Genomic DNA, 27,620 nt, shown 5'->3' on the forward strand with positions numbered 1-27,620 from the left:
AGGATTGGATTCTCATTGAGAATGAGTCCTGAAAGCAAAGTTTAACAAATGATGATAAACCTTTAATACATCATTTATTCTCCACTGCCCCACACACTACTCATAAACCCAAGTTCTCATGCAGGACATCTAATAATTTGAAATATATCTTCATTCCTACCTGAACTTGAAATAAACTGGGAGAGAGAAGTGGGTTTACAGCAGGGCAGATGCATAGAAGCATTTCCAAATCAGTCATCTGATGCCCCTACGCCACTGATGGATGTTGGGTTTCTCTCCTTCAGGCAACCAGGTGAGTTTCTCTAAGGCAGCAGATGCATTTGCCTTTGGAGAGGATAGCAGCAGCGATGGGCTTTCTCCAGACCACAATCGAAGCGAAGAGCCCCAGAGTTCTGCGGGATCCCCTCCAGATGCTAAAGCCACGGAAGCCCCTTTGGCAGGCCCTGTGGGGACAATCCAGGTAAAAATAAAAAACAACTCTATCTTAGTTTTGTCATTCTTCATAATCTTAAAATCAACACTCTACAGCTGGTGTTGCTTACAGATCCCAGAGCTGTCTTTTAAGGATGAGTCTTTTATTTCTGAGACATGATTTCACTCTGTAAGCCAGGTGGCCTCAAACTTTGCTATCATCCTGACTGAGCTGCCTCAGGAGTGCTGGGATTACAGGTGAGCACAACCACACCTGGCTTACTTGATGATCCATCTTCTTACTGTTCCTTCTCACCCTGGAGATCTGTGTGTCATGACAAAAACCTCCAGGAAACACTGAAAGAGAACCCCCAGAACTATACCCCCTGACTTATCTCATGAGCACCTACTCTGTCAAGTACATACGTTTTATCTCCATTTTATGCATAGGGTAACTGAGGCACAGAGTGATTAGGTGATTTTTCAACAGTCTGGCTCAAAGTGCCATAGCAAGACTGATTTCAAAGTCCACAGTCTTCCCTTATAATGAGGAGTGATTGTTGGGTCCCAGGGAATGGGACAAGGAAAGGCTGACAGTGGAAATTTCAGGGAGGCACATACTGGTTCTACAGTAACAGGTACTTAATTACCAAGCCACTACAAAGTCAGCTTCCAGCTCGCACCCAAGCAGAGCTCTCACCTCTTCCTGGACAATCCACAAATCTTCAAGAGTGAGGAATGAATATTGAAAGCATTACTAAAACACACTTTACAGGGTCAGAACTGTGCACTTTACAGCCATTTCTCATTTAAGACCAGGTTCCCTCCAGGTGGGTGTCATCAGTGGTGATGACTGAAGCTCGTGAGGCTGAGTAACCACATGGTCCAGGGTCACTGAAGAGGGACCCACCCCTGAGGAACGTACTCCAGACGCCACATGCAAGCTTAATGGGCATGATGATGCTTGTGGAGACCCTAAAAGGAGATATTGAGGGGCATGCATGAGGAGGGAAGGAGATATGCTTGTGTGCATATGAGGTGTGGAAGCGCCTCCCACCCTGGCTTTACCATGTACCAGCTCTGAACAGAACCCTCCAGAACATAATTTTCCCTTTCAGAAGAGCATATTCCCCCTAGCCTCAAAGGGTTTGTTCCATAGACTGAAATTAAATATATGGGTTGAGTGTCTCTTATTCAAACTGCTTAGGAGCTTAAGTGGTTCAGATTTGAGATTTTTTTTTCAGATTTTGGAATATTTGCATATATACACAAGGTACCTTGGAAACCGGACCAGAGAATAAACAAGAAATACATTTATGTCTATATACACTTCATGCACATAGCTTGAAGATCATTTTATACAGTACTTTAAATAATTTTGTTCATGAAACAAAGCCTCATGCTACAGAATTTTCCACTTTTGTCATCATACTGGCCTCAAAATGTTTTGAATTCTGGAGCATTTTAGATTTGAGGATTTTTGGTTAGGGATGCTCAACCTGTGTTTTGAAATTTTTTCCCATTGGCAAAAGCACCATGCAGATATGAGGAATAGTTGCAGTAATTATCCAGGGCCCTGTTTCCCGAAACCATGTTAGTCACTGGTCACTGTCATTCCTATCTTCACTCCATCAGAGCAAACTTAGGGCTGCCAAGAAGCAAATGTGGAATGGGAGGGGAAAGGGAGGCATAAGAAGCAGAGCTGAAATATTCATGCACTTCTTGTGCAAGAGTTTATAATCAAAGCATTTTTCCTTCCCCCACATGCCAGAGCTGGTCTTTGCAGCCAAACTTCTTTGATAACATCAAACGGTATATCAGACCACTTGCACGTATTATTCTGACAGTAAATTCTTCAGCTTCTGATTTAAGAATGACTTGAGAAGAAGACAAGTTCTTTTCTGCTTAACCAGGAGAGGGAAAGAAGGAAGTAAGCACTGAGCAATGCCAGGAAAATGCAAAAATCATTTTAGATCATTTCATCCAGCAACCACATTTGACAGATGAGGACACTGAGGCTCTGAGAGAAAAGCATCCCATGGGGCCCATGACAGGTGCCACAGCTCAGGGAGGAGGGGTGAGGGGGAGAGGCGGGAACTGAGAAGCTCAGTCCTAACCCCCTGTGGGGAGAGCCCCTACCCCTTTGTTTCAGAATCACAGCATAGGAATGTGGGAGAAGAAAAGAAGATAATTATTCCTTTTTTGGAGACAGAAATATGCCTCTCATAAAGGTTTGCATGACCCTACACACACACACACACATCCATGTGTGTACACACATATACATGCACACATACATATACACTTGGCAGACGCATATTTCTATACACATATATATACTCATGAATATACACAGGTATACATACCCAGCATTACACATACTTAGTCATACACTCATTCATACACACATACATTTCCACATGTCCATATATGCAAAGTACATGCGTATAATTGTACATTCACATATACACACTCAGACATGTACTCATACTAATTCATGCATACACACATATATGCCAAGATGTGTACACAAAGACACACGTGCACAAATACACACATGTACACATAACACACATACACATATATATGTACGTGTACACATATACCCAACACAGACATACACATAAAAATACATGTGCGTATATTCACACAAACACATACATGTATACACAGACACATATTCATATTCAGGCATAAACATAGGTCTGCATGTGAATCACACCCAGGCATGTATTCATACTTATTCACACACACATACACGCACATTTTTTTCTCTAACTACTAACACCTTTATCTTTCACTTTGCTTGTTGTTCTGCTTTTCCCAAGAATTCCTGCACCCACTCTTCCCTCTTCCTCTCTTTTTCAATCTCATTTTTAAGTCCAGGGGTAGAACTTGTCACAGATAGGCAAAGCTTCCCTTCAGGGTGACCAGATGTCCCAGTCTGTCCAGAACGAGCCAATCTCATACCTATTTGTCCTCCAGAATCAGTATTAAGATTGCCTCCTTTCTCTCACAGAAGTACCCTCCTTTGGATGGCAGATTTGGTGACATGCTCCTGGAGGGACTAGCGTGGCGTCTACTTAGATGAAAAGTTGGGGTGGAAGCACTAGCCTTCTGTGTAGAGGACTCTAAGAACTCTAATCACATGTCTTTTACTATTGTATCCTAATAATGTTAAAATCTGGGCTTTAGGATCTTGTTTCTGGCTCAGAAAATGACAAGAATGACTCAGTCTCCCAGCCCAGCAACCAGTCTGACTCGGGGAAGCAAGCGCTCAGCCCTCTCAGCACACCACTCCCTGTCCATGCTGCTGTAAAGGTACGAATGGGCCAGTCCTCCCATCCCTGCATGAGTGCCAGGCTCACAGAACCTGCTCAGAGCAGCACTTTCTAAGTCAGGTCTGACAACATGAAAGTCACACTGATCCAAGCATGGATTTGGTCCACTCGAATTGTCATAAAAAGGGAGTTGAGAAATGGGCCATCGGTGTTCATAGACCAGCACACATGGGTCTCTACAGTGGGGAAGCCTGGATGTTTGCATTTCTTTGGGAGCACAGCTCAGCCAATATGTTCCTAACTTAAAGGATTTCGTGAGCTCACTCTTGAGATGGACACAGTTTATACTAATGGACACAGGATTTGCAAGTGCTGTAAGATAGACAGTTGAATTTTCTGCAGGGAAAACAGCCCTGAAGATCTCACAGAATACAAAGCTTATCGTTCAAGGCAAAATCCCCTAGGGAAATAAGCATTGGGAGGGGGGTGGTTCATGGTAGGTGAATTATTGTAATGTATTCCTTATTTAATTTTTTTTTGCATTATATCTAGTAGTCCACAGAGTTCTCCCTTCTCAATTAGCTGCTTGGTCATCGTTGGTCCTTTATAATATTTTATATCACATACCTTCTATTTGATTCGGGAGCCTGTGTCTTTAGCTCTAGTACCACTCCTTAATCTGTGTTGAGATGAATCTTACAGGAGTTTTTTTTAAGGGTGGTGTAAATTAAATTAAGGAGCAGTGATGAAGTAAGAGTTTTATGTTTTAAATGAATGGCAGGCATTTTAGCTTCTCAGGAGAGGTGCTCACCAAGCCACAATAGTGCAAGTCACTCAGTTCAAGAGCTCTGAGATGATATGATTATTGATGAATTTTCTCCACACAGAGGAAGGAGGAGGAGATGGTTCATGTTACTTCTAAAGTTTCATATAAAGAGAATTGTAAACATTAATATTTCTACCAGAGCATTTAAATGTTTCATAGTTCAAATTAGTAAAGCTGTTAACCTCACTGTGCTAAAAAGATGTTAGAGGAGCCCAAAGGAAGGGCAGAGCTTTCAATGGAGAGCCATATCTTACCAAGACCCAGCTTTACCTGGAGGGCGTCTTATGTAGACATGAGCCACCATCCCTTCTGATTGGTCAGTGCCTGCATTCCAGTTGTTAAAGATCCATCATCATTACCTTAAGAAGTTGCTTACAGGGCTTCTCCACGGAGGAGGCAACTGAGCTGGGATAAAGGATCACTACCTTCCGCTTGATTAGATTCACTTGAGGCCAATGAGCTCTCAAGACCTCTGCACAGATCACTCTCTAAAACCATGAAAATCCTACAAAGGAAAAGGTCCTTTGCACTCTCTGAGAGACTGCATCTTAAAATGGAATAAATCATTCCTGCCCTTAAAGAGTCTACAGTGTAATTGGGCTATTAGGGTACCACTCACCCAAACAGTGTCTTGTGCAAGTAAGAAAGATGTTCTTGAAAGACTTGAGTAGATATTTCTCCAGAATACACAAATTGCTAACAAACTCACAAAAAGTTTCTCAACATCATTGTTCATTAGGGAAATGCAAATTAAAACCACAATGGAATACCATTTAGGATAGTTTTTACCCAAAATATGGCAATAACAAAAGTTGATGAAGATGTGGAAAAACTGAAACCCTCGTAAGCTGTTGGTGGAAAAGTCTGGTAGTTCTTCAACAAGTTAAAAAATAGATTTACCCTATAAAGTGACCTAGCATTTCCATTCCTAAACATATGCCCAAAAGAATTGAAAACAAGCATTCAAACAAAAACTTGTAGGTGAATAAATATCCATAGCAACACTCTTTGCAACAGTTGTAAGTTGGAACCAACCTAGATGTCCATCAACTGATGAATAAATAAAATAAAGTGTGGTATATCCACATTCATATACAATTAAATATTACTCATACATAAAAAGGAATGACTCTTTTTGGTGGTTCTGGGGTTTGAACTCAAGGCCTCATGCTTGTTAGGCAGATGTTCTACCACTTGAGCCATTCTGCCAGCCCAGGATACATTCTGCCAACCCATACTGATACTTGCTGCAACATGGATACACATTAAAAACATCATAACTGAGTGCAAGAAGCCAGACACAAAAGGCACATACAATATGATTCCGTGTATATGAAATGCCTAGAATGGGCAGATCTATCAAGACAGAAAGCAAGGTGATGGTTGTAGGGGTGTGGGAGAGGGGAAAATGGGAAGTGATGCTTAATGGGTAATGGGTTCCTTTTAGAATGATGGAAGTGTTCTAGAACTCGATAGGGTGATGGTTGCCCAATATAGTGAATGTACTAAAATGATTTACATAGTGATCTTTATGTTACTTGTATTTTAACAAAAGAGGTACTCCTTCCCAAGGCAGTCACAGCCTCCTACCAAGGCCAGTGGCCTAGGAAGAAGAATGGAGGTTGGATTTCAGTTTCCCTTGCCCCTTAGCAAGTAAAATGACCATTCCCTGGCAGCCTCAAAATGCCACATTGGGAGTGCAGACCAGGCACATCACTGTAACTTAGAAAAGGCTTGAGCCAGTCCTGAAGGATGAATGGCAGCCAGATAGCAAGGATGTGGCACATGGCAGGAAATTGCAAGGAAAAGAGGCAGGAGGCATACACGGCTGGAAAGGAGAGACTTGGGCACCTTGGTGAACTGTCTTCCATGGCAAACCACAGAGTCTGGGCTTCATCTTGCAGAGTGAGACCAGCACATTGACTGGGAGCTGCTGGAGTGTCTTGTTACTTGGCGGAGCTGAGTGTAGGAGTGTATGCGTGTTCAGGGTCGAATCAGTATGCGTCAGGAAGTCATCCACCTTCTAGCCACATGCTACATCACTCCTGCTCATTTTACACTAATCCAGTTCACACATCTGTCCCTGCATCTTTCAATGCCTCAGTGGATTTTCCTTTGATCAGTCTTTAGGAAAATGCTCCCCTACAACTACAAAGAGAAAAACAAACGAGCAACCAAACACAGCCTTAGAATCCCCTGAGCTCAAAAAAAGAATGAAACTATTCATTTGGATAGGTTCAACACTATTTGGAGAAAATGTTCTGATTTCAGTATTGTCTGGAATGCTCATAGTCCCTCTGCTGAGGCGACATGGAGAGGAAAAAATTTTCTCCCTGACCCCTGGCTTAGCTGCAAGACCCAGGACTGCAGCTCCTCACACTCTCTACAAGCAGCTGAGCTGAAGCAAGGCAGGGTAGAGTTGTTGGCAGAAGCCCTGCAGAAACTCTGCAAGTGCAGAAGACTGATTAATTAACTGGAATGCTAATCAATTAATGAGCAAGGGGAAATAAAGCCACCAAGCACACATATACTTGCACTCACTCATTATTCATTAGTCTCCGGGAAAAAGACTGTGAGATAACAAAAGAGACTTCTATGGTAGGATGCGCTGAGTCAGAGTAAAGCAAGTTGTAGGCTTCTCCATAAGGTCACGTTTGGATGTGTTATTTTGTTGGCTGAAATGGGAGGCTGCCAAATCGAGTGCACCTGCCAGCTATTCCGGAGTGCCCTCTACTGGACACTGCTGGTACCACACTTTTGCTCCAATTTTTCCTCATGCCCTCTATCATCTTGTCATGGCATCCATGTTCATTTCAACTCCTGCTTAAAAAAAAAACTCAAGATTTGAATTTTTACTTTGTAAATGAAAATATGGACTCAATTGCTTCCTGATATATGGAGGCCTTTTGGTGCCTTAATATATGTAGGTTATGGATAGAATCACCCAGTTTGTTGAGTACCTGTTATTAGGTCATTATTATCCTTTATAGTCTTTATATCGATTACTAAGATACAAAGTTGAGAATATCTTCCCCAATTTTTATGTGATGGAATTGAAATGTAGTAAGCCTAAATAATTGTACCATTTTCAATTTTTTTTCTTAATTTCCAAGCCTACACCCCTAACTTTCTTTACTGTATCCAAATCGTCTACAGTGGGCAACTTCTGGGAAGAGTTCCAGTGGGTAACTAACCCTCCCCAAATAAGTAGAGAATTTCTTTACGTTTCTGAGGGTGTCACTTCCTGATTATGTTTGATGGGGCAGTGGACGGTGGGTGAAGGCAATTGCAAAAGTCTATTTTATTTTCCACCCAAAGCAATGGAGAAGCACATTCTGGATTTATAAAGACAATCTCAACTTCTTAATTTAAGTCACTAATAAGACCATTTGCTATGTGCTTACCTAAAGGTGACTATAGTATAAATGTGAAAGCACTGTCTTAGGAATAATCCCCAAATTGGAATGCTAAACTATCCATTGGCTTTAGGTTAGGAGAAGGCACTCATTGAAACTCAGGCTTACATTCCCTGATTCTACTCCAGGGAAGAAAGACTCCTGGAGCCCTTTTAAGATGTAAGGTCCCAGGATTAAGGCAAATCCTTCCAGGGTGATGCTTTTGTAGTAGATTTCCCCATTGGATACATTAATGTTGTGGGAACTCTGTGCATTGCATCTTTGTTCTTGGATTTTAGGTGCATTAGAAAAAAATTCATTGTATGATGCCTAGCCATTCTCATCCATCCCCTAAAAGCACATGCCACTTCCTCATCCTCTTTGCAGTCCAAGTCCTTGGGTGACAGTAAGAACCGCCACAAAAAGCCCAAGGACCCCAAGCCAAAGGTGAAGAAGCTCAAATATCACCAGTACATTCCGCCAGACCAGAAGGCAGAAAAGTCCCCACCGCCCATGGATTCAGCCTACGCCCGGCTGCTCCAGCAGCAGCAGCTCTTCCTGCAGCTACAGATCCTCAGCCAGCAGCAACAGCAGCAGCACCGGTTCAGCTACCCTGGAATGCACCAAACACAGCTCAAGTGAGTCCAACAAGCCTGGGTTGGTATTGCCAGCACAGGTGGGGAATGCCTTTCTACTGACCAAAGTGTGCAAGGCAGGGGAGGGCGACAGCACCAGGGGACCCAGCCAGTGTTTTCTCATCTGTATGTTTGGACTGTGACTTTCTTTAGAAACCATGCACACCTTTTCAGGACCATAAAGCTGGGAGGAAACAAACAAATCAATGCTCTTTGGAGAAATGGAATCATGGAATATCTAAGAAGTATTATTGGCAATCTCACAATTTTAATACATTTTTACTTAGGGAAACAACAGAGCTGGATACCTGAGTGACAACCTCAGAAATTGACTGCTAAGCCCAGACTGTGTGACCACCCTGCTAGGCCACTTTGTAGATGGTCAACATTCTTACCTATAAAAAACCACCTGTCTCTGGTCACACTTAGGTCATACTTGCAATGAGGCTGAACACTGAACAGTCAAGCTTCAGAAGGCAGAGCAGTGTGTTAGCTAAATCATGGGTGGATACCTACATTCCCAGTGCCACAGTCTCCACCATTCTCTCAGGTCTCTCCAGAGGGAAGCTTGAGTGTCTTTTGTCACTTGCCCTCTAGCCTGTGCTGTTTCTCCTAACCCTATCCTCTTCTGCCAATTTGGATCCTGCTGGATTATTGCAGGCAATTACTCTGTGATCCCATCCAAATGTAAGCAACTCCATACATGTTTGATTGTATTTTAAGTGCCTCTTTGTTTGTTTTTTAGAGAACCAAATGAGCAGATGGTTAGAAATTCAAACTCTTCTTCAACACCACTGAGCAATACCTCTCTGTCCCCTGTCAAAAACAGTTTTTCTGGACAAACTGGTGTCTCTTCCCTCAAACCAGGCCCACTCCCACCTAACCTGGATGATCTCAAGGTATAAGATTTAATATGATTTTCTTTTCTTTTTTTAAACAAACATAGCAACATATTGTTACCGGCATCTTTGAAACTTGATTTCTTGAGTGAAACATAGGAAGTGGGAAAAGAGTAGGGGAGAGACTCTAGGAGGAGGGCAAAATTATGCTATGGTGGTCAGACATCCTGTAGAGCACAAAGCTATATCCAGCTCAGTTTTCCCAGGCAATAGGACCTTGGGCTAGTCTTTACCCTTTTCAGCAGTTGAGATTCCTCATTTGCATAAATGAGTTCATAAGAGTCTAATGGAATGCTGTAAATGACAGAGCGTAGCAGAATATAGGTGTGTGATCTACATAAGCTTCCAGAATGCTGTAAACCAGTGGCCAATTCCATGATGAATTCCTACTAATAGCTGGTGAAATGTGAAAAATTCGAACCATACAAAGCACTTTTCATACATTTAAGTGCAATCCACATTTATTCAAAGTATATATTTCTTCCCCATGTCTTTAAGTTTAAAATGTCCTTTCCATTAGAAAATGATGACAATAATGGATGGAAGTTGAGTGTGTTTGGTTGGGTTCTATTTGTTCCTTTTTATCAAATAAGGATATTATTAAATAAGGATCTAGTCCTTATTGAATATGATACAAGGTTGTAAACCCACCATCAATGATATAATTTTTAAAATGTCCTGTTCTATTAAATTTCCAAATCTGGGAATTTCTGCCCTGAAGCAACAACTTGCTAAATGACATGTGTACACCAGTAACTTTCTCCAAATCACAGACCATACGGATCTCAGTTCACTGAAATGACCTCAAACTTCAAGTTGAACCTGGTATGTTTCAAAGCAATTCCTCAGGAGTGCCATCTCTCCACCTATCCAGCAAAACTGGATGAGATGAATGCAACTCCTCCACTGTGTGAATACCCCTCAATTCCTCGCCTCATTTTCAGCGATTACATTTGTTGGCCTGCTTTCCACCCCACCTGTTACTCTCCACAAACCACCTCACACTTTTTCTTCGAAAGGCTGCATTCTCAGCAGTCCCCGACAGCCTTCATTGTCCCAGTCCATCTCCATCATCAATCCTAATGACCACCTTCATTTCCACACTCAGCACTCAGTCATCATTTTCTTGTGGGGGAAGGGGAGGAGAAGGTAGGATTGCTTTTTTTTTTTTTTTCAAATTAAAGGATAGTCCATGACTACCAAGTGCCAACATGGTACATAAAATTTATCATGGGTCCTGAAATCAAAGACTCATCTATTGCCTCCACTTAGATTAAAAATACTCTCATCTTGTTGAGTTTGTTTCAACTTGGCATCTACACACCTAGAAAAAGATGCTAAGAACCTTCCACTCCCCAATCGTAAATCCAAAGAGATAAAGGAGGCAATCGCACCTTGAAAGTAGTATGCTAAGTGAAACAAGCCAGACAGGATGAATGCCATATGAGTCCACTTGTAGGAGATAAGGCGAATAGGGAAATTCATGGAGACAGAAAGTAGAATAGAAGTTACCAGGGCCCGAGCCCAAAACAGGCCATGAGGAGCTGTTGTTTAATGGGAACAGAGTTTCATGTTGAGATGATAGAAAGGTTCTAGAGATGGATGTGGTGATGATTGAGCAGTGACACGAATGTACTAATGCCACTGAAAAATAGTTACATGAAAAACTTTATTCTACCACAATAAAAAAATTTAACTAGGTAACCTCTGGATGGAAGTGCTTGGTCAGGTAGGACTGGAGAGGCCTTAGCCTTAGGAAAAAACATAGTACAGACATGTTGATGGCATTGATGAGAGCAAAGTCTCCCTTTATGTGCACATTGGAATCATTGGCTGATGGCAATTACAGTAATTAGGATAGGTAAAGGAGATGGCAATGGTGATAGTAGCTGCCATTTTTTTTTAGCATAAGCTCTAAGCCAGCCCTTCTATATAGATTTACATCTTGTGGGATCAATTTTATCATCCCAAATTTAAAAATGAAAATGAAAATCAGAATTAATTTTCAGACACTCTACCACTTAAGCCACATCTCCAGCCCTTTTTGCTTTAGATTATTTTTCAGATAGGGACTTGTGTTTTGTACAGGCCAGCCTCAGATCACCTTTGTCCTGTCTATGTCTCCTGCATAGCTGAAATGACAGGCACTTGCCACTGTGTCAGTCTTGCTAGTTGAGTTGAGGTCTTGCTAACTTTTTGCCCCAACTTGCCTTGACTGTGATTCTCCCAATCTCCACTTCTTGAGTAGTTGGGATTACAGGCATGAACCACCATGTTCAGCTAAAGATCAGAATCTTAAAGAGGCTAAATTATAGGCAAATTAACAGCTTATAAATGACAAAACTGGGGCTCGAACTTATTTATGTGATAGACTTCAAGGGTTTTGAAATCTCATGAGAGTGGAGAATGGAAAGGGAGAGATAGAGTGGAGAGTGTGGCTGGGTTTGACTCCTCACTGTGAATGGACCTAAGTCCTGGGAGAGTTGTGCCAATGGCAGAATCAGGGAGGTTAGAATGAGAAGCTGGTTTAAAGTCCATTCAGTTGGGGAGAGTTGGGATGAGGGTAAGAGGAAGACTATGGAGAGAAAGTCTAGCTGGTTTCTATCAGTGAGAAATACTCCCACCTACTTCAGCCCAGCTGTGTTGTTGAAGGATGCAGACAGAAAGTTTAGAATGTGGAGAAGATGTGTAGTGTGGGGAAAGATGAAAACAGAAAAGTAAGTGAGATTGAGGGAGATAAAGAGGGAAAGAGCAAGAGAGAAGGGGAAGGGAATAGGAGTAAAGGAATTGCATGATGCAATCACATTGTGGGAAGGAAGAAAAAAAAGGAATTTATGAAACTGACCCTCAAAAAAGTAATCAGGAAGATTAGATAGTGAAGGTGATATTTTCGGGAAATGATCCTGTGTTGCTACATAAAAGTAAAGGAAAGAGCAAGAAAGTATGATTTCTTCTTATTAATGGTGATATCCTAGTACATGGATTTGAGTGGGGGGGAGGTATCCTATTTCTAAAAACCTGGAGTGAGGGAAAGCAAGAACTGGGAGCTCTGAAAATTGGCTAATAAGAAACAGCTGTCCATTTTTAAGGTGTGATATGGTATTGTATCTATGTTTGTTAAGAGTACTTATCTTTTAGAGATCGATACCAACATATTTAAAGGTGAAATGATATCATTTGTTTCAAAATAATTTAAGAAAGTTGGACAAAACAGTTTAGGATGTAAAAACAGCAAGATTGGTATAAGATGATAATTGTTGAAGTTACCTGATGAATATATGGGTTCATTATACTTTTTTATCTACTTTTGTGTGTTTGAATTTTTCCATAAATGAGTTTTTTAAAAAAAATCACAAATGATTAAAACACTATTGAATATAAGGAAGACCTGTGTACAAACCTTTGTCTCAAACAAGCCCACACAGCATAATATTCTGGAATTTAAGGTAAATTGAACTCAACAAGTATTCATTTTATTTTAGAGTATGAGCTGCATTATTTAACAATGCAGCTTAAATTATTCAGTGAGAGAACGGATCCTAAAAATAAGCAGAGAACTCATTAATTTTAAGTAACTCAAAATTAAAACAATAATGAGTTTCATCTTACCCTTCTTCAAAGTAGCAAATCTTGAGAGAGAGAGAAAAAAGATACATGACCAGGAAGACTATGGGAGAATATCATATTACTACTGATGTAATTTGGAGCATTGTTTTTTGATAACTGTTAGTTGATTATGAAGTCACATATTCACAGCTGAAACATGAGAGTATATAGAAAAGTAAACAGTATTTTAATAGACAAGACTCAGAAAGCATGAGATTATATTTCCTTTTAGACTTAAAATGCATATAAACATATTTTGTTTCACAATAACTATTTTAAATAACTGTGTACCCATAAATTTCTGACATGCTTTCTTTAACACATCACGAACATTTTTCAAAACTTGTAATATTCAATAAAAGTCTTATTTTTAATAGCAGTCACCTAGTTAGCATTCCATTCTTGGACATTTAGCTGTCTGCCAAATTTTTGTTATTCAAAATATGATTTCACTGACCTCTGTATATATACTTATTAATGTCACTGGTTACTTCTCCAGGCTAACTACATAGGTGTGACATTCCTGGGGTAAATACATTAATATTTTTAAATGTTCTTGATAGGTATTATGGAATTTCTGTCCTGAGCATCTGTTCCCATCTGTTGGAGGAGCAGCATGTTAAAGCACCTTTGCTCAGATACTAACATGAACATGAGTCACTTGGGCTCTTTATTTTTTTTATTCATTTATTCACATGTGCATACATTGTTTGGGTCATTTCTTCCCCCCAGTCCCCCACGCCCACGCTCTCCCCACTTGGGCTCTTTAAAGGGCGGACTCTGACTCAGTAGGTCTGGGGAAAGACTTGGGGGTCCACATTTCTAACCAGCTCCTAGATATGGTCTACGCTGCCAGTCCCAGGACCATACCTTGAGAAGGAAAGCAATAAAAAAGACCATAGCCTTTGTAACATTTTTATTTATTTTTGCTACTACTTCACTAACGCAAAGGGTTACTACTCATTTCTCAATCTAATGAAAACAGATTGATTACTTTATTTGCATTTCTTGAATTATTAGTGATGATACATTATTGGCCACTTAAAATATTTCATTTTTGTTTATGAAGAGCTGGATCATATCCCTCCCCAATTTATATGTGAGGTGTCAACATTTTTCTTTTTTATCAGTAAGCACATTTGATACATTCAAGTTTTTAACACTTTAGTATCTGTGCTGCAATTAGTTTTTTCCGGGATTGCTATTTGGACTTGGATTTCGTTTGTGGCTTTTTGTCTTAGAGTTTTTAAATTTTGGTTGTCTTTTGAGGGGTAGTACTGGGGTTTGAACTCAGAGCCTCATGCTTGCTAGGCAAGTACTCTACCACTTGAGCCATGCCCTCAGCTCTTTTTGCTCTTAGTTTTTTTTCATGTAGATTCTCACTTTTTGCCCAGGCCAGCCTCAGCCACAATCTTCCTGTTTGTGCCTTCCCATGTAGTTGGGATGACAGATGCACATTATAGCCCCCAATCATTGGTTGAAACAGGATCTCACAACCTTTTTGTCCATGCTAGCCTGGAACCACAATCTTCCTGAGCTCGGCTTCCCACGTAGCTAGGATTATAGGCATGAGCCACCATGCCTACCCTGTCAATACCTTTATGATTACTTCATTTGCCTTTATGCTAAAAAGATCTTTCCCTGCAGAGTTTCAAATGAACTCCCTACATATTGCTTTTTGGGGTTTTTGTTTGGTTGGTTTTTTGGTGGGATTGGGGTTTGAACTCAGGGCTTAGCATTTGCAAAGCAGGTGCTCTATAGCTTGATCCACACTTCCAGTCCATTTTGTTCTGGATATTTTGGAGATGGGGGGGGGGTCTCATGAACTATTTGCCCAGGCTGGCCTCAAACCACAATCTTCCTGATCTCAGCTTCCCAAATAGCTAAAAGTACAGGTGTTAGTTACTGGCACCCAGCTACATATTCTATTTCACAGAATTATTGAATCTTAAGTGTTTAATGTTTCCTGCTTTAATCATAAAAGTAATTTGGAATATTTAGAAACTAATGATAAGTAGAACCCTTGTCAACACTTTACCATCATTTATCTAGATATTTTCACATGCCAACATAGGTTCAGATATATATGCATATTACTTGTTTTAAAAATAGAATCAATTCAAGCTTTCATTCACTTAATAAAAAATTATTCATTATCCAATTTCAACAACTATGTACAGCATCTATCTTGATGGATTATTTGCATGCATAATTGTTTATTTAACCAGTTCCCATATTTGTGTGTATTTTAATTTCCAATCTATGACATAAGAAATGCAATGATGAATTAATGACATGCTAATCAATGTACTAATAATAGCAAGCCCTTGCATTGCACAACCATTTTCTAGACAGTATTCCAATTGCTTCACAAAGTTTAAGCCATGTGCACCCTTACAAAAATGCACTGTGCAGATATTATTATCCCATTGCACAGAAAATGCACAGAGGACCACACAGCTAGTAGCAGGCAGGGCCAGAGTTTGAACCTGATGCACTCATCACCACATAGTGTCTCTCAATACGTGACTGTTATCCAGTCAGTCATTGAAATTAAGGCCAAAATGTTAATGTAGAGCCATGGTTCTCAAAGTCTGGTCTGGGGACCAGTAGCATCAATATCTCTTGATATTTCTCTTGGAAACTCGTTAGAAACATGGGATCTGGGTCCCCACCCCAGACCTACTGAACCAGAACTCCAAAGTGGGGCATGATCTGTGGCCACACCCTCCAGGGGCTCAAATATGCATGCAGGTTTGAGAAAGAGGATGATTTGTTTGGGAATTGCTGCTGAAGGGCTTGTGTCTACGCAAGACAAGTTTCCTCATCTACAGAAAAGGACAGGGACCAGGGTGGGGGTTGGAGGGAAGCAGATTAGATGACTTCCACCATTCATGTACATGTAGGTTCCACATTGCATGACCCTAAAGCTATGAAAACGTGGTGCAAATGGTCCCCTACTTACAATGGTTTGACTTAATGATTTTTTACTTTATCATGGTACAAAATGATACAAAGCCAATAGAAATCATACTTTAAATTTTGAATTTTGCACTTCTGCTGGGCTAACAATGCACTTATCTGATCCTGATCAGTAAGAATGCTGGTCACTTATCTGATCCTCTTGTAAGAAAAATGATCTTTTCTATCAAAGTATTTGTTACCCTCTTAGATCACTTAAAAATCCCTCAGGTCACTGTCTTAGGTGACTTGCATGTTTAAAGGGTCATTGCTTCTTCTTCCGGATTCCTGTACAACTCCATTGCCCACAAAACTGTACGTCCTAAACCATCCCCCAAGCCTTTTAGCCAGTCAGGGAAGATTGTGAACCTTTGACCTGGACAAATCCCAGATGAGGAACAAGTACAACTGTGTCAGGTATATAAGGAGGAGCCACTGTCAGCCATTTTGTGCTTGCATGTTTGCTCAGCTGGAGTGAGCACATGCTTTCACCCTCTTGATCAAGAGAAATTGCCTTGTCAAGATTTTTTGTATCTTGTGTGTCTGTTTTAGGCACCAAAGGGTTATTAATTCCAACACTCTCTCACGATGCTGGTCAACAATGACCTGGCTCCCAGCCGACCCTGTGGTCACAAGCACAAGCCAACATTCTAAGGCACACTGTGCTCCTAAGCTAGCATTCTGGGTAGGTTAGGTGTGTGCCACGCATTTTCACCTTACATTGGGCTTATGGAGGAACATGATCCCATATGTTGAGAAGCATCTGTATAAGATGATGTTAAAAAAATGGATTGGTAAAATTGTGAAGAAATGATTATAATAGAGGTAGGAGAGGAAATTAGAAAAGTATTTTTAAAAAGAGAGAAGTGAATATTGTAAAATTCCATGTGATATGTTAAATTTAATATTAAAAACACAATTTAAAATATTGCCATTAGACAGCACACTAATCACATCCTGGTTTCCTTAGGTCTCTGAGTTAAGACAACAGCTTCGAATACGGGGCTTGCCTGTGTCAGGAACCAAGACTGCCCTCATGGACCGGCTTCGACCCTTCCAGGACTGTTCTGGCAATGCTGTGCCCAACTTTGGAGATATAACAACTGTCACTTTTCCTGTTACACCCAACACACTGCCCAATTACCAATCATCCCCTTCCACCAGTGCCTTATCCAATGGCTTCTACCACTTTGGCAGCACCAGCTCCAGCCCGCCTATATCCCCTGCCTCATCTGACCTGTCAGTGGCTGGGTCCCTGCCTGACACCTTCAATGATGCCTCCCCGTCCTTTGGCCTGCACCCATCCCCAGCACATGTGTGCACAGAGGAAAGTCTTATGAGCAGCCTAAATGGGGGCTCTGGTCCCTCTGAGCTGGATGGGCTGGACTCAGAGAAGGACAAGATGCTGGTGGAGAAGCAAAAAGTGATAAATGAGCTCACCTGGAAACTGCAGCAAGAGCAAAGGCAGGTGGAGGAACTGAGGATGCAGCTGCAGAAGCAGAAAAGCAGCAACTGTCCTGAGAAGAAGCCACTGCCTTTCCTGGCCACCCCCATCAAGCAGGAAGATGCTGTCTCTAGCTGTCCTTTTGCATCCCAGCAAATATCTGTGAAAGGACAAAGCAGCAACTCAGAGAGCCAACCAGTGGCCTGTGAAGATGCTCATCTCCTGCCCCTTGGGAACACTCACTGTGTGGAATCCTCAGATCAAACCAATGTACTCTCCTCCACATTTCTCAGTCCTCAGTGCTCCCCCCAGCATTCACCACTCGGGGCTGTGAAGAGCCCTCAGCACATCAGTCTGCCCCCGTCACCTAACAACCATTACTTCCTACCTTCATCTTCTGGGACCCAGGGGGAAGGGCACAGGGTCTCCTCACCCATCAACAGCCAGGTGTGCACCACAAAGGTAAGAACATCTTTGTACAACACCCAGGGTCTCTCTCTTTCAGGAAGTAGGAGGTGGTTTTCCAACCACTAGAGAGCTGATGTTAGAATTTGGGAGTTAAAGGATTTTCGAGAAGGCCAGGAGGAACTCCCAAACACTGCAACCCACAGACCTTCACAGTAGACCCAACTTGCTTATCTCCTAAGACAAGGTTCACAAACTTCTATCAAGTCCAGATGGGCTTTGCAGGTCACACAATCTATGTCGCAAGTACTCAGATTTGCTCTTGTATCATGTACACAGTCATCATCTTGTAAATGAATGCATATGGGTCCAATAAAGCTTTATTTGCAAAAACAGGCAGTGAACAAAATTTAGCTTGTGGGCTGTAGTTTGCTGACCACAGTTCTCCTCACTTATTGGTGACAACCCTTATAGCCCAAATCATTGTATCAAGAGAACAAAAAGCAAGCTGGCATAGAGGAACACATCTGTAATCCCAGCTACTAAGGAGGTTGAGGAAGGCTAGCCTGGGTAAAGGTATTAGCAACAGCCTGTCTCAAAAAAAACACTAAACAAAATAAAAATAAAAACAAAAGAGCTGGGGGGTTAGTCCAAGTAGTAGAGTACTTGACTACCATGTGCAAGACCCTAAATATAATTCCTAGCACCGAGAGAGAGAGAGAGAGAGAGAGGAAGAGAGAGAGAGAGAGAGAAAGAGAAAGAGTGAGAGAGAGAGAGAGAGAGAGAAAGGAAGAAGAAAGAGGAAGGGAGAGAAAGAGAGAGAGTCAAAAGGGAAATTACCACACCTTATTCTTCTCTTGTGTAATGGTCCACATATTGGAAATATTTAATTCTCATGGGAAGGTAGACAGTAAGCAAAATTTTAAAAATTAAATTATGTGATGTGTTAGAAGATGGTACATAATATAGAGAAAGAACAGAGAGGGGGTTTTGTTTGTTTGAGAGGTTTGGAAATGTGCAATCTTGAATAAAAGGACCAGGGACGTTTGAGGAGAAAGTCTTGCAAATATTTGGGGTGAAGGCATAGGAGGAACTGCAAGTGCAAGAGCCCTGAGGTAAGAGCACATGTGGAACATTCAAGGATCAGAAAGGCCAGTGTGGCTGGAGCAGAGTGAGAGAAGAGTTGCAGGAGATGACTTAGACTCATAATTCAAAAACAGACTAGACCAACTTGATCAGCAAAGACTTTCCTTTTGTCCATGAAGCTGAAGAATTATTAGGAAAGTCTATGAGTCTATTTGAAAAAGAAAATTATATTATCAAAAGCTTCTGAGATCTACATTATTAGAAAAATGATTGGAACAAAACCCACATTGATTGGATGCCTGCCACGTGCCAAGTATAAAGAAGCACGAGGATAAGTAATTTCATTCATTGTCACAACAACCCTATGAGCTCCTATGATTCCTTATTTGAGACTGAGGAAAATGAGGCCCAGGGAAGTTAAAGCCATTGCTCGGCATCACGTGAGCCCAGGGTTAATTGATACTGAGGTCCATGCCCTTTTCACATTGGATATTGCTACCCCGGGAGGATGAAGTGTGGTCAAAGGTAATTAGAGTATATTTTTACAAATCCACCAGACTAACACATTAAAAGAGTGATACTTACTTTCGAGGGGAGGCACTCTGGGAGGAATAGGAACAAAAATGTCTTATCATCATTGTTAATAAGCCTTATATTTCATGCATAGTGTCCTATGTAACAAAGGCAAAAATAGTTTTTGAGACACTTCTCTGGGCCATAATTTCCACTCTGATGAGACTCTGTATAAGATATTAACAATTTCATGATGAAAAGACAAAGAACGATATAGCTATCATGACTGATCTGTGGCTACGGTGTTAAATCATGCTGTACAACATAGGTGGGGAAGAGAAGATTGCTCACAAAGAGTTAGAAAAGTGCGGGAAGGTTTTGTGAAGGGATTGGACTTTATAGGAAGTGTAGCATTTAAAAGAAGAAGACTAGATGAAAGTGATCAGCAAAGACATGTCCTTTGTCCACGAAGCTGAAGAATTATTTGGAAAGTCTGAGGAGGAAAAGAACATTCCTTATAAACAAAGACAGGGAGGTAGAATGCATGGAGTGTGCTGTTCCTGGCAGGAAGTACAGGATCTAAGCCTGTAGAAGCAATAGCCCCAGACGATAGGGTCTTGAGCACTCATCCAGGGTAGACATGGAGATCCAACACTGTGGGTAAGTGAGAGTCACTGGACGTTTGTGAACAGTAGGTGGTAAGTACAAAGCCAGGTTTTACGCAAGTTCATTTGCTAATGGAATTTAGATCTTTGTAAAGATAAGACACCAGAGCCAGAGGACAGGAATCAGAAGTGTCAGCAAAAGCCACCCTCAATATGCTGCTAGCCATTTAATTTGTCACTTCTTCTTTCATACAGAACTCAGGGGCACATGATGGCCATCCTCCAAGCTTCTCCCCGCTTTCTTCTGGCCTCTATTCCTCTTTCTCTGGAGCCCAAGCAGACAGTAGTCATGGTGCTGGGAGCAACCCTTGTCCCAAAAGCCCAGTTGTACAGCCAAAGGTAAGTATCTGAAAAAAAGAAGTTTGAAACCTGGGATCCATATCACCTCCTCTCTAGTCTATGGTCTCCATTCTCTAAAGCAAGTGATGAGGCTCAAAGGCAGGGGAAAATTTCATTTCAGAGAGAAACAAATCCACTTGAAATGCCTTGCAATGGATATACAAATATGAGTGAGGGAGTATCCCAGGCTGTCATTTCTAGAGGTCATCCCAGAAACCATGATGACTAAAATGGCCATAGCATATTTGCAAAACACCAACACAGATGGGTTTCTATGGAATTGGAAATTGGAATTGAAGAAAGAGGGGGGTAAAAGGACTCTTGGAAAGAACTGGAGGGATGCAGGAATTTGGGATCCCAGTGCCATATCTCTGTGGGAAAAGGAAGAGATGATGCACTTTAGCTGGTGGATGAAATCTGAGATGGGAAGGGTCTAAGACATGAGGAGTTCTGAGGGCAAAGAAGGAGCAGTAGGAAGGACACAAGCATAAGCTAGTCATGACACTGGCAAAAGGAGAGAGACCCTGACATGGCCTGGCTCTCCATGGAAGAGCACACTCCTAGCAGCTAGTTCAGGAAGAGACAGCCCAGCAGTGTCTCTGACTTTGAAAATAGATCCAGTTTGGAATAAATTGACCTGAGAAATGAATTATTCTGCAAATTTCTGGGTTGGTGAACCACCTTGCATTGGACTGGGCTCTTATTTTATTTCCTTTTCTCATCTTGTTTTCTCCTAAGAGAACATCTTTGTATTGGAGTGGATTCTTGTTTTATTTTTTTTTCTTTTATTGTTTTCTCTAAGGTATCTCAGAGAAGGAAATGTATCAGTGAGGGTCCCACACTAAGTTGCAGCCAGCAATAAATCCACAGAGATACATACTATTTTTAGTGTAATAGAGACATTTGTTATTTTCTTATCTCTGGCTTTTATGATTATTATTTGGCTTCAGATCATTTTCTCTGAATGTAGCTAGTAATTTCTAGAACAGAAAGCAGTACCTCCTCTGACACATGAATTGAATACCTTTCTCTGTATTTTACCCACATGCAGATGGCTGGTTTACACTCTTCTGATAAGGTGGGGCCAAAGTTTTCAATTCCATCCCCAACCTTTTCTAAGTCAAGTTCAACAGTTTCAGAGATCACCCAACCTCCATCCTATGAAGATGCAGTAAAGCAGGTAACCATATTTATTCTTAATGGAAAAATAGATGGACTCAGCAGACATTTTTTATAGTATTAAGCTTCATACAGTTTATAAATTCCAATATTGAGTGTGTTGGGCACCTCCCCAACAGACTGAGCAAGGTATCTACACCCTAGCTATAGAAGATATTGCAACACAGATGGTTGTAACTTAGGATGGTTCAACTTACTACTTTTCAACTTCATGGTGGTATGAAATAATACGCATTTAGTCAAAGCTGCATTTTTGAACTGGGATCTTTTCTTGGGCTAGCAATATGCAATATAGTCCTCTAGATGCTGGGCAGCTGTGAAGAGCCACAGCTCCCAGTCAACCACACAATCAGGAGAGGAAGCAACCCAGACTTTATAGTGTACTGTGCTGTAGAGCTAGGATGCTCCATAGGTCAAGTGTACTCAATGTATTTTGACTTATGGTATTACTTGATATAACTCCAGTATAATCCAAGGAGCATCTGTGAAGTTGAGTGACACAAGGAAAAGGGGCTGGGCTGGCTTCCAGGAGGCCTGGCCTTAGTGCTGGCTCTGCCGCCTACAACTGCCACTGAGGTTAGGCACACACTTACCTTCCCTTCTATAAAATAGGAATGATATTTACTTTGTAAGGATTCTAGATAATCTAGCACCTATCACATTGTTTGGAATTTTGGTAAGTACTCAAATATGTTAGAACAGTTGTCAGGGAAATACTTTCTAAGGTTCTTCCTAGCTTTAAATTCAGTGGTCCCAGCTGATAGTTGTTGAATCCAAGTAATGACTGCAGTAGGATCATTGTCTCTTCTACTTTCATTTGCACTTGGAAAGTTTCAAGATAAAAAGTAAGAAAAAGATAACGAATGATCATATGGAGTCAGCCCTCTGTGTCTGGATTCAACCAGCTGTGCATGAAAAATGTTAAGAAAAATAATTCCAGAAAGTGCCAAAAAAGCAAAACTTGAATTTGCCACCCAACAAGCACATGCTGAATCCATGTGAATGAAGTGGTGGTCTCCTGACACTTTGCTGTTCTTCTGTCTCCCTCCAGCACTCCAGTAGTGTTTGAACACTACTTGCCTTATCTCCTGTTCATGTACTGTATTAGACCTATGATGGTTGTACTTGTACTGAAGATATACAGACTTTTCTCGTCATTATTCCCCCAAACAACCACACAGCATTTACACTGCATCAGATAACTTAAGTAATCTGCAGATGATTTAAAATATACGGGAAGATGTATACAGATTCTATGCAAATACCACATCCTTTCATTTAAGGGACCTGATCATCTAAGGATTTGGGTATTCAAGGGTGTATGTGTGTGCTAAAACCAATGCCCTGAAAGTAGTGATGAATGACTGTATTTCAAATGGCTTGATCTTAGATATGACATCAGATAACCCTGAACATGTTCTCAACCCAGAAAAGGGCATGTACAATAGTTGCTGCCTCCTGACTGGTATCCCAAGACCCAAACAAGTCAGAGTAAGATTTTCTTTGGTGTAAAGAGTGTGTTAAAGGTCAGTTGCTGTGCAAAGTGGGGTTTTCTCATTTCTGAAAAATTCGGGAATCCGGCAACAATGTGAACACCACTTTTCTGCCAAACAACAATTCTTCTCTTATCTGGCTCATTGATGTTATCTGCAAAACTCTTCAGGCACATGGTAGCTTCTGGACTGGCAAATGATTCATTCTTGAACGGAGTTCTCATCCATATCAATTATTGATACCCATGTACTTGGGCTTTGGACTTTCAGAGGAGTGAGAGGGACAGGTACCTTTGTTGTCCCTATCCTCCTTTCCCTGGCATCTGAAACAGCTGATCCTTCACTGTTTCAATAGGAAAAAAAGGCAAAGTGGACTTTCAGAGATAAGAGTCCACTTAACAGAGAGCAGAAAGGAGAAGGTGTACTCACGAGGGTCCACGGGTCATGCAAGCTTTTGAAAAGAGGAACCAAGGATATGCCAAGTTCCTCAGACATATCCACAGCAGCCAAACAACAGGCAGATTCAATTCACTTTAGAGTCAGAAAAGGGTATTCACTGTGTTTAAGATGCCCCACTCCTAGGATGGAAACTTCTCAAGCAACAAAGTACCTATTCTGTGCTGGAAAGCATTCTCCCTCCTTTTCTCCTTCTCTTGTTGAAGTGGATTATTTCATTCAATAGTTTGCCTGCCTAAAATGTATACTGAGATTTACTCAAACATAGTAAAAAAAAAACCTTGAGTCAGTATAACCAAGTTCATGACAGTATAATTCCCTATAGCCAAAAGATGGAAGTAGCCATTCATCTAGCAGATGAACAAATAAACAAAATCCACACTATGGAATATTATTCAGTCTTTTTTTTAGAAAGGGAAGATATGACACATGCTACAGCATACATGAACCTTAAAGACAGTGAAACAGATCACAAAAGGAAAAAACACTGTATGATTTCATTTCGATAAGAGAGATAGAATAGTGAAATTCACGGGCAGAAAGTAGAATGGTGGTTTCTGGGGTTGAGGAAAGGGCAGCTCAGGAGGTTATTGTTTAATGGGTTGCAGAGTTTTAGTTTTGCAGATAAAAAGAGCTCTGGTGATGGATGCACAAAAATGTGAATGTTCTCAGTGCTACTGAACTGTGCACTTAAAATGATTGAAGTGGTAAATTTTATGTTGCGTGTATTTTACTACAATTTGTAAAAAGAATCCTTAAACAAAAATAGTTCAAAAGTTTACAGACAAAAGAAACCACCTTTAATTTAAACTCTTTGCTCTCCTTTGGTTAATTTGCAACAGCAAATGACACGAAGTCAGCAGATGGATGAGCTCCTGGATGTCCTCATTGAAAGTGGAGGTAAGACTACCTTGCTTCATGCATGTTAGGATCCTCTGCACATGTACATACTCAAGAACATGATGTTTTAGACCAAGGTCAGGTGCACACTGAGTCAGGTGCACCAGGTGGTCTGCAGGCAGAAAGTTACTTCCTCAGAACTTGAGGCACACTTTGGGAGCATACAAAAGAAACACTGGGGATGCCTTCATGCTAGAAACACTTTTTGCCAATTATTTTTTATCCTAATCCCTGTTTTCTTAAATATTTTCCCTTGCTATATCATTTCTCTCTGCAGTTCAAATCTCAATGTCTCTGTCTTTTAATTATAAGTGAAAACAACCAGATAATGAAAATGCTGTGCTAGCTACTCAAACTGAAATTCAGTTGGTCATCTTCTACTGGATGGTCCATTCATGCTTAAATGTTATTCAACTTAGCAATAAAGAGTAATCAAGATATTCTTTTTTGTCCCCTTTTTTTAACTCATTCATTTATTTTGAAATACATTACATAGTATGTGCCTAGAATTTGAAAACCACAAATGAATGAGAGGATCTAAGGAGGGTACATATAGGTTTAAAAAAAAGAGACTTCAGGGCTGAACCCTTAAAGAAGGAGTTGGCCAAGGAGAAGGAGTGGCCAAGAATTATGCTAGAGTCTATTCTCCACCAGCCAACTCCCCACCTCTATGGAGTATATCTGGTAAGGGAGATGGACAATAGCAAGTAAATGAATACTTCCTATTATAACAAGAAGGAAGAAGAAAGAGATGTGTACAGGTGTATGTGTGTATATAAGCCTTGTGATGAAAAAGTGAGAATTTGTGTCAAAGGACCCTTCTTAAAATGAAGTATATGGCAAGGTCAGAGAATAGTGAGGGGCAAAGGAAAATGAAGGGGAGTCAAGGAGAGAACAGTTACAAGTTAATCATGAATGGGTCAAGTTTTCTAGGACGATTGTTGAACAATAGTCAATGCCAATGGTAAGCCTGATACCATGAATTTAAAGTGAAAACCATTAGCTTAGCTGTGTAATTTTTCCCATCCAACATCCAGATAACTTGGGTAGGTTCTAACAAAGCAGATGGTGAGGCTCATACAGATGCGAATCCTTGCTAGGCTGGTATAGCAAAAGGAAAGAAGGGCAAGAGAGCTGAGGGCATTTGCAAGACAGTAACTATAACAGTGGATTAGAAAACAAAGACTACACAAGGAAGAAGATGATATAGAAGTTGCTGGTGCACAGAGATAAAATAGTGAAGTCAGTGGATTGGAGTGACTCAAAGTGACTGAGAAATTATTGTCCCAGGTACTTAATACGGGAGCTGGAGAGATGGGGAGATGGACAGAGAGTGGGAAATTTTGTTTGAAATGGAGCTTTCAGAAGGAAGAAGTGTGCTGGGATAGATCTAAGGTTCCAGCAGAGAAGGAATTCAGGCAACCCTGGGGTTTAGGACAAGGCACTGAGAGGTCAGTGTGGACAATGGATGATTTTGAGAATTCTAAGTCACAGAGAATGAGAAAATGTGAAGGAACAAAAAGGCAGTGAAGTAGGGAATGGAGTCTTCATTGGATAAGGAGGTGTGACCAAGGCCTCCTTATCCCTCTGGGGATGGGAAGGAAGAGGGCAGCTCCCAAAACTGCTTAGGAGTGGTAAGAAGGAGGAAGGGTAACAATCAGAAAAGTGGCAGTGGGATTGCACCTGACCCCTCACCTTCTGGCCCCCACAGAGAGGATAAGGGAAGATGTACCATTCTCAGAGGACAGCCAATGGTGAGATGAGGAGGAGGCAAAGGATCTTTCAGAGAAGAGAGTTTGATCATCACAGAGTATAAGTTCCAGAGCAGAGGATTTGGGGAGATACCCAAGGGAAGGAGAAATGGAGACTTAGAGAGCGATTTAGGGAGGAGACTGGGAGGAGTGATAAGCAGGGAAGGATGCACTATCAATGTCTAAGTGCCACTCCTTCATCCAAGCACTCAGTTTGAAGTGATGTAACAATTTGCACTATGTTTTGCCAACAGAAATGCCAGCTGATGCCAGAGAAGATCATTCATGTCTTCAAAAAGTCCCAAAGATACCCGGGTCCTCCCGCAGCCCAACTGCAGTCCTCCCCAAGTCTTCAGCCTCCTTTGAACAGGCATCTTCAGGAGGCCAGCTCTCCTTTGATCACTATGCCACCGACAGTGATGAGCACCTGGAAGTCTTATTAAATTCCCACAGCCCCACTGGAAAGGTGAGCGAAGTTACCCTTCTCAAACTTGGGAGCGAGGAGCCTCCTTTCGAGGGGGTCATGGATGGCTTCTCAGGGAAGTCTGCAGAAGAGCTCTTTAACACACATGAGATCTTGCCAGGCCCCCTCTCCCCCATGCAGACCCAGTTTTCACCCTCTTCAGTGGACAGCAGTGGGCTGCAACTAAGCTTCACCGAGTCTCCTTGGGAAACCATGGAGTGGCTGGACCTCACTCCACCTAGTTCCACACCAGGCTTCAGCTCCCTGGCCACCAGTGGCCCCAGCATCTTCAACATTGATTTCCTGGATGTTACAGATCTCAATTTGAATTCCCCCATGGACCTTCACTTACAGCAGTGGTAAGATGCTGGGGGCACCAGTGCTAAGGAAGACCAATAGGAACACCACAGGAGAAGCGCACAACTGTAACTACTTATGTCATCCTAAGGAAGCAATGGAAACTTCTGTGACAATCGAGAAGTACAAGCAGGAGTCATTTAAAAAACATTTTATATATATATATATATATATATATATATATATATATATATATGAAATGTACTATTTACCAACATTCAGTAACTGTTAATAATTTCAGAAATGCATTTTAAAATGTGCTTTCTCAAATTAAGAATGCCAGAAAAAATTCTTTCACTGCCTTTTCTAATATCAATTTTTTTCCAGCCCATAGATTTTCTCAGGCGTTGTTGGGGCATAAGCTCACACTGTAAGCTTTTGATGTGAATTCACTAGGCATACTATGGAAAGAAAACATAGAAGACTTTGGGGAGTACAAAGAAGCCAGGCCCTCAAAGGTTATGGAAGACACATCCATGGTAGAGACCGCTTCCTGGCTCTCCATTATCTATCTTTCAAAAGAGCAGCCAGGCCCAGTTACAGTTACAGAGTCTA

At 41.2% G+C, this 27,620-nt stretch overlaps 1 protein-coding gene across 2 annotated transcripts in view; it reads left to right on the forward strand.

The window, feature by feature from the left end:
- Positions 1-27,245, forward strand: part of Myocd (myocardin) — a 91,852-nt gene extending 64,607 nt beyond the window's left edge. For both annotated transcript variants that reach the window (XM_074046854.1, XM_074046855.1), the window contains 9 exons: positions 285-460; positions 3,607-3,732; positions 8,301-8,551; positions 9,294-9,447; positions 16,985-17,920; positions 20,323-20,466; positions 21,518-21,646; positions 24,437-24,494; positions 26,500-27,245. In XM_074046854.1, coding sequence (XP_073902955.1) covers positions 285-460; positions 3,607-3,732; positions 8,301-8,551; positions 9,294-9,447; positions 16,985-17,920; positions 20,323-20,466; positions 21,518-21,646; positions 24,437-24,494; positions 26,500-27,071 — 2,546 coding nt within the window. In that variant the 3' untranslated portion in view covers positions 27,072-27,245. The remainder of the gene's footprint in view (positions 1-284; positions 461-3,606; positions 3,733-8,300; positions 8,552-9,293; positions 9,448-16,984; positions 17,921-20,322; positions 20,467-21,517; positions 21,647-24,436; positions 24,495-26,499) is intronic.
- The last annotated feature ends 375 nt before the right edge of the window (positions 27,246-27,620 follow it).

The sequence above is a fragment of the Castor canadensis genome, chromosome 11 (genome assembly GCF_047511655.1).
Source record: "Castor canadensis chromosome 11, mCasCan1.hap1v2, whole genome shotgun sequence".
Classification (NCBI taxonomy): Eukaryota; Metazoa; Chordata; class Mammalia; order Rodentia; family Castoridae; genus Castor; species Castor canadensis.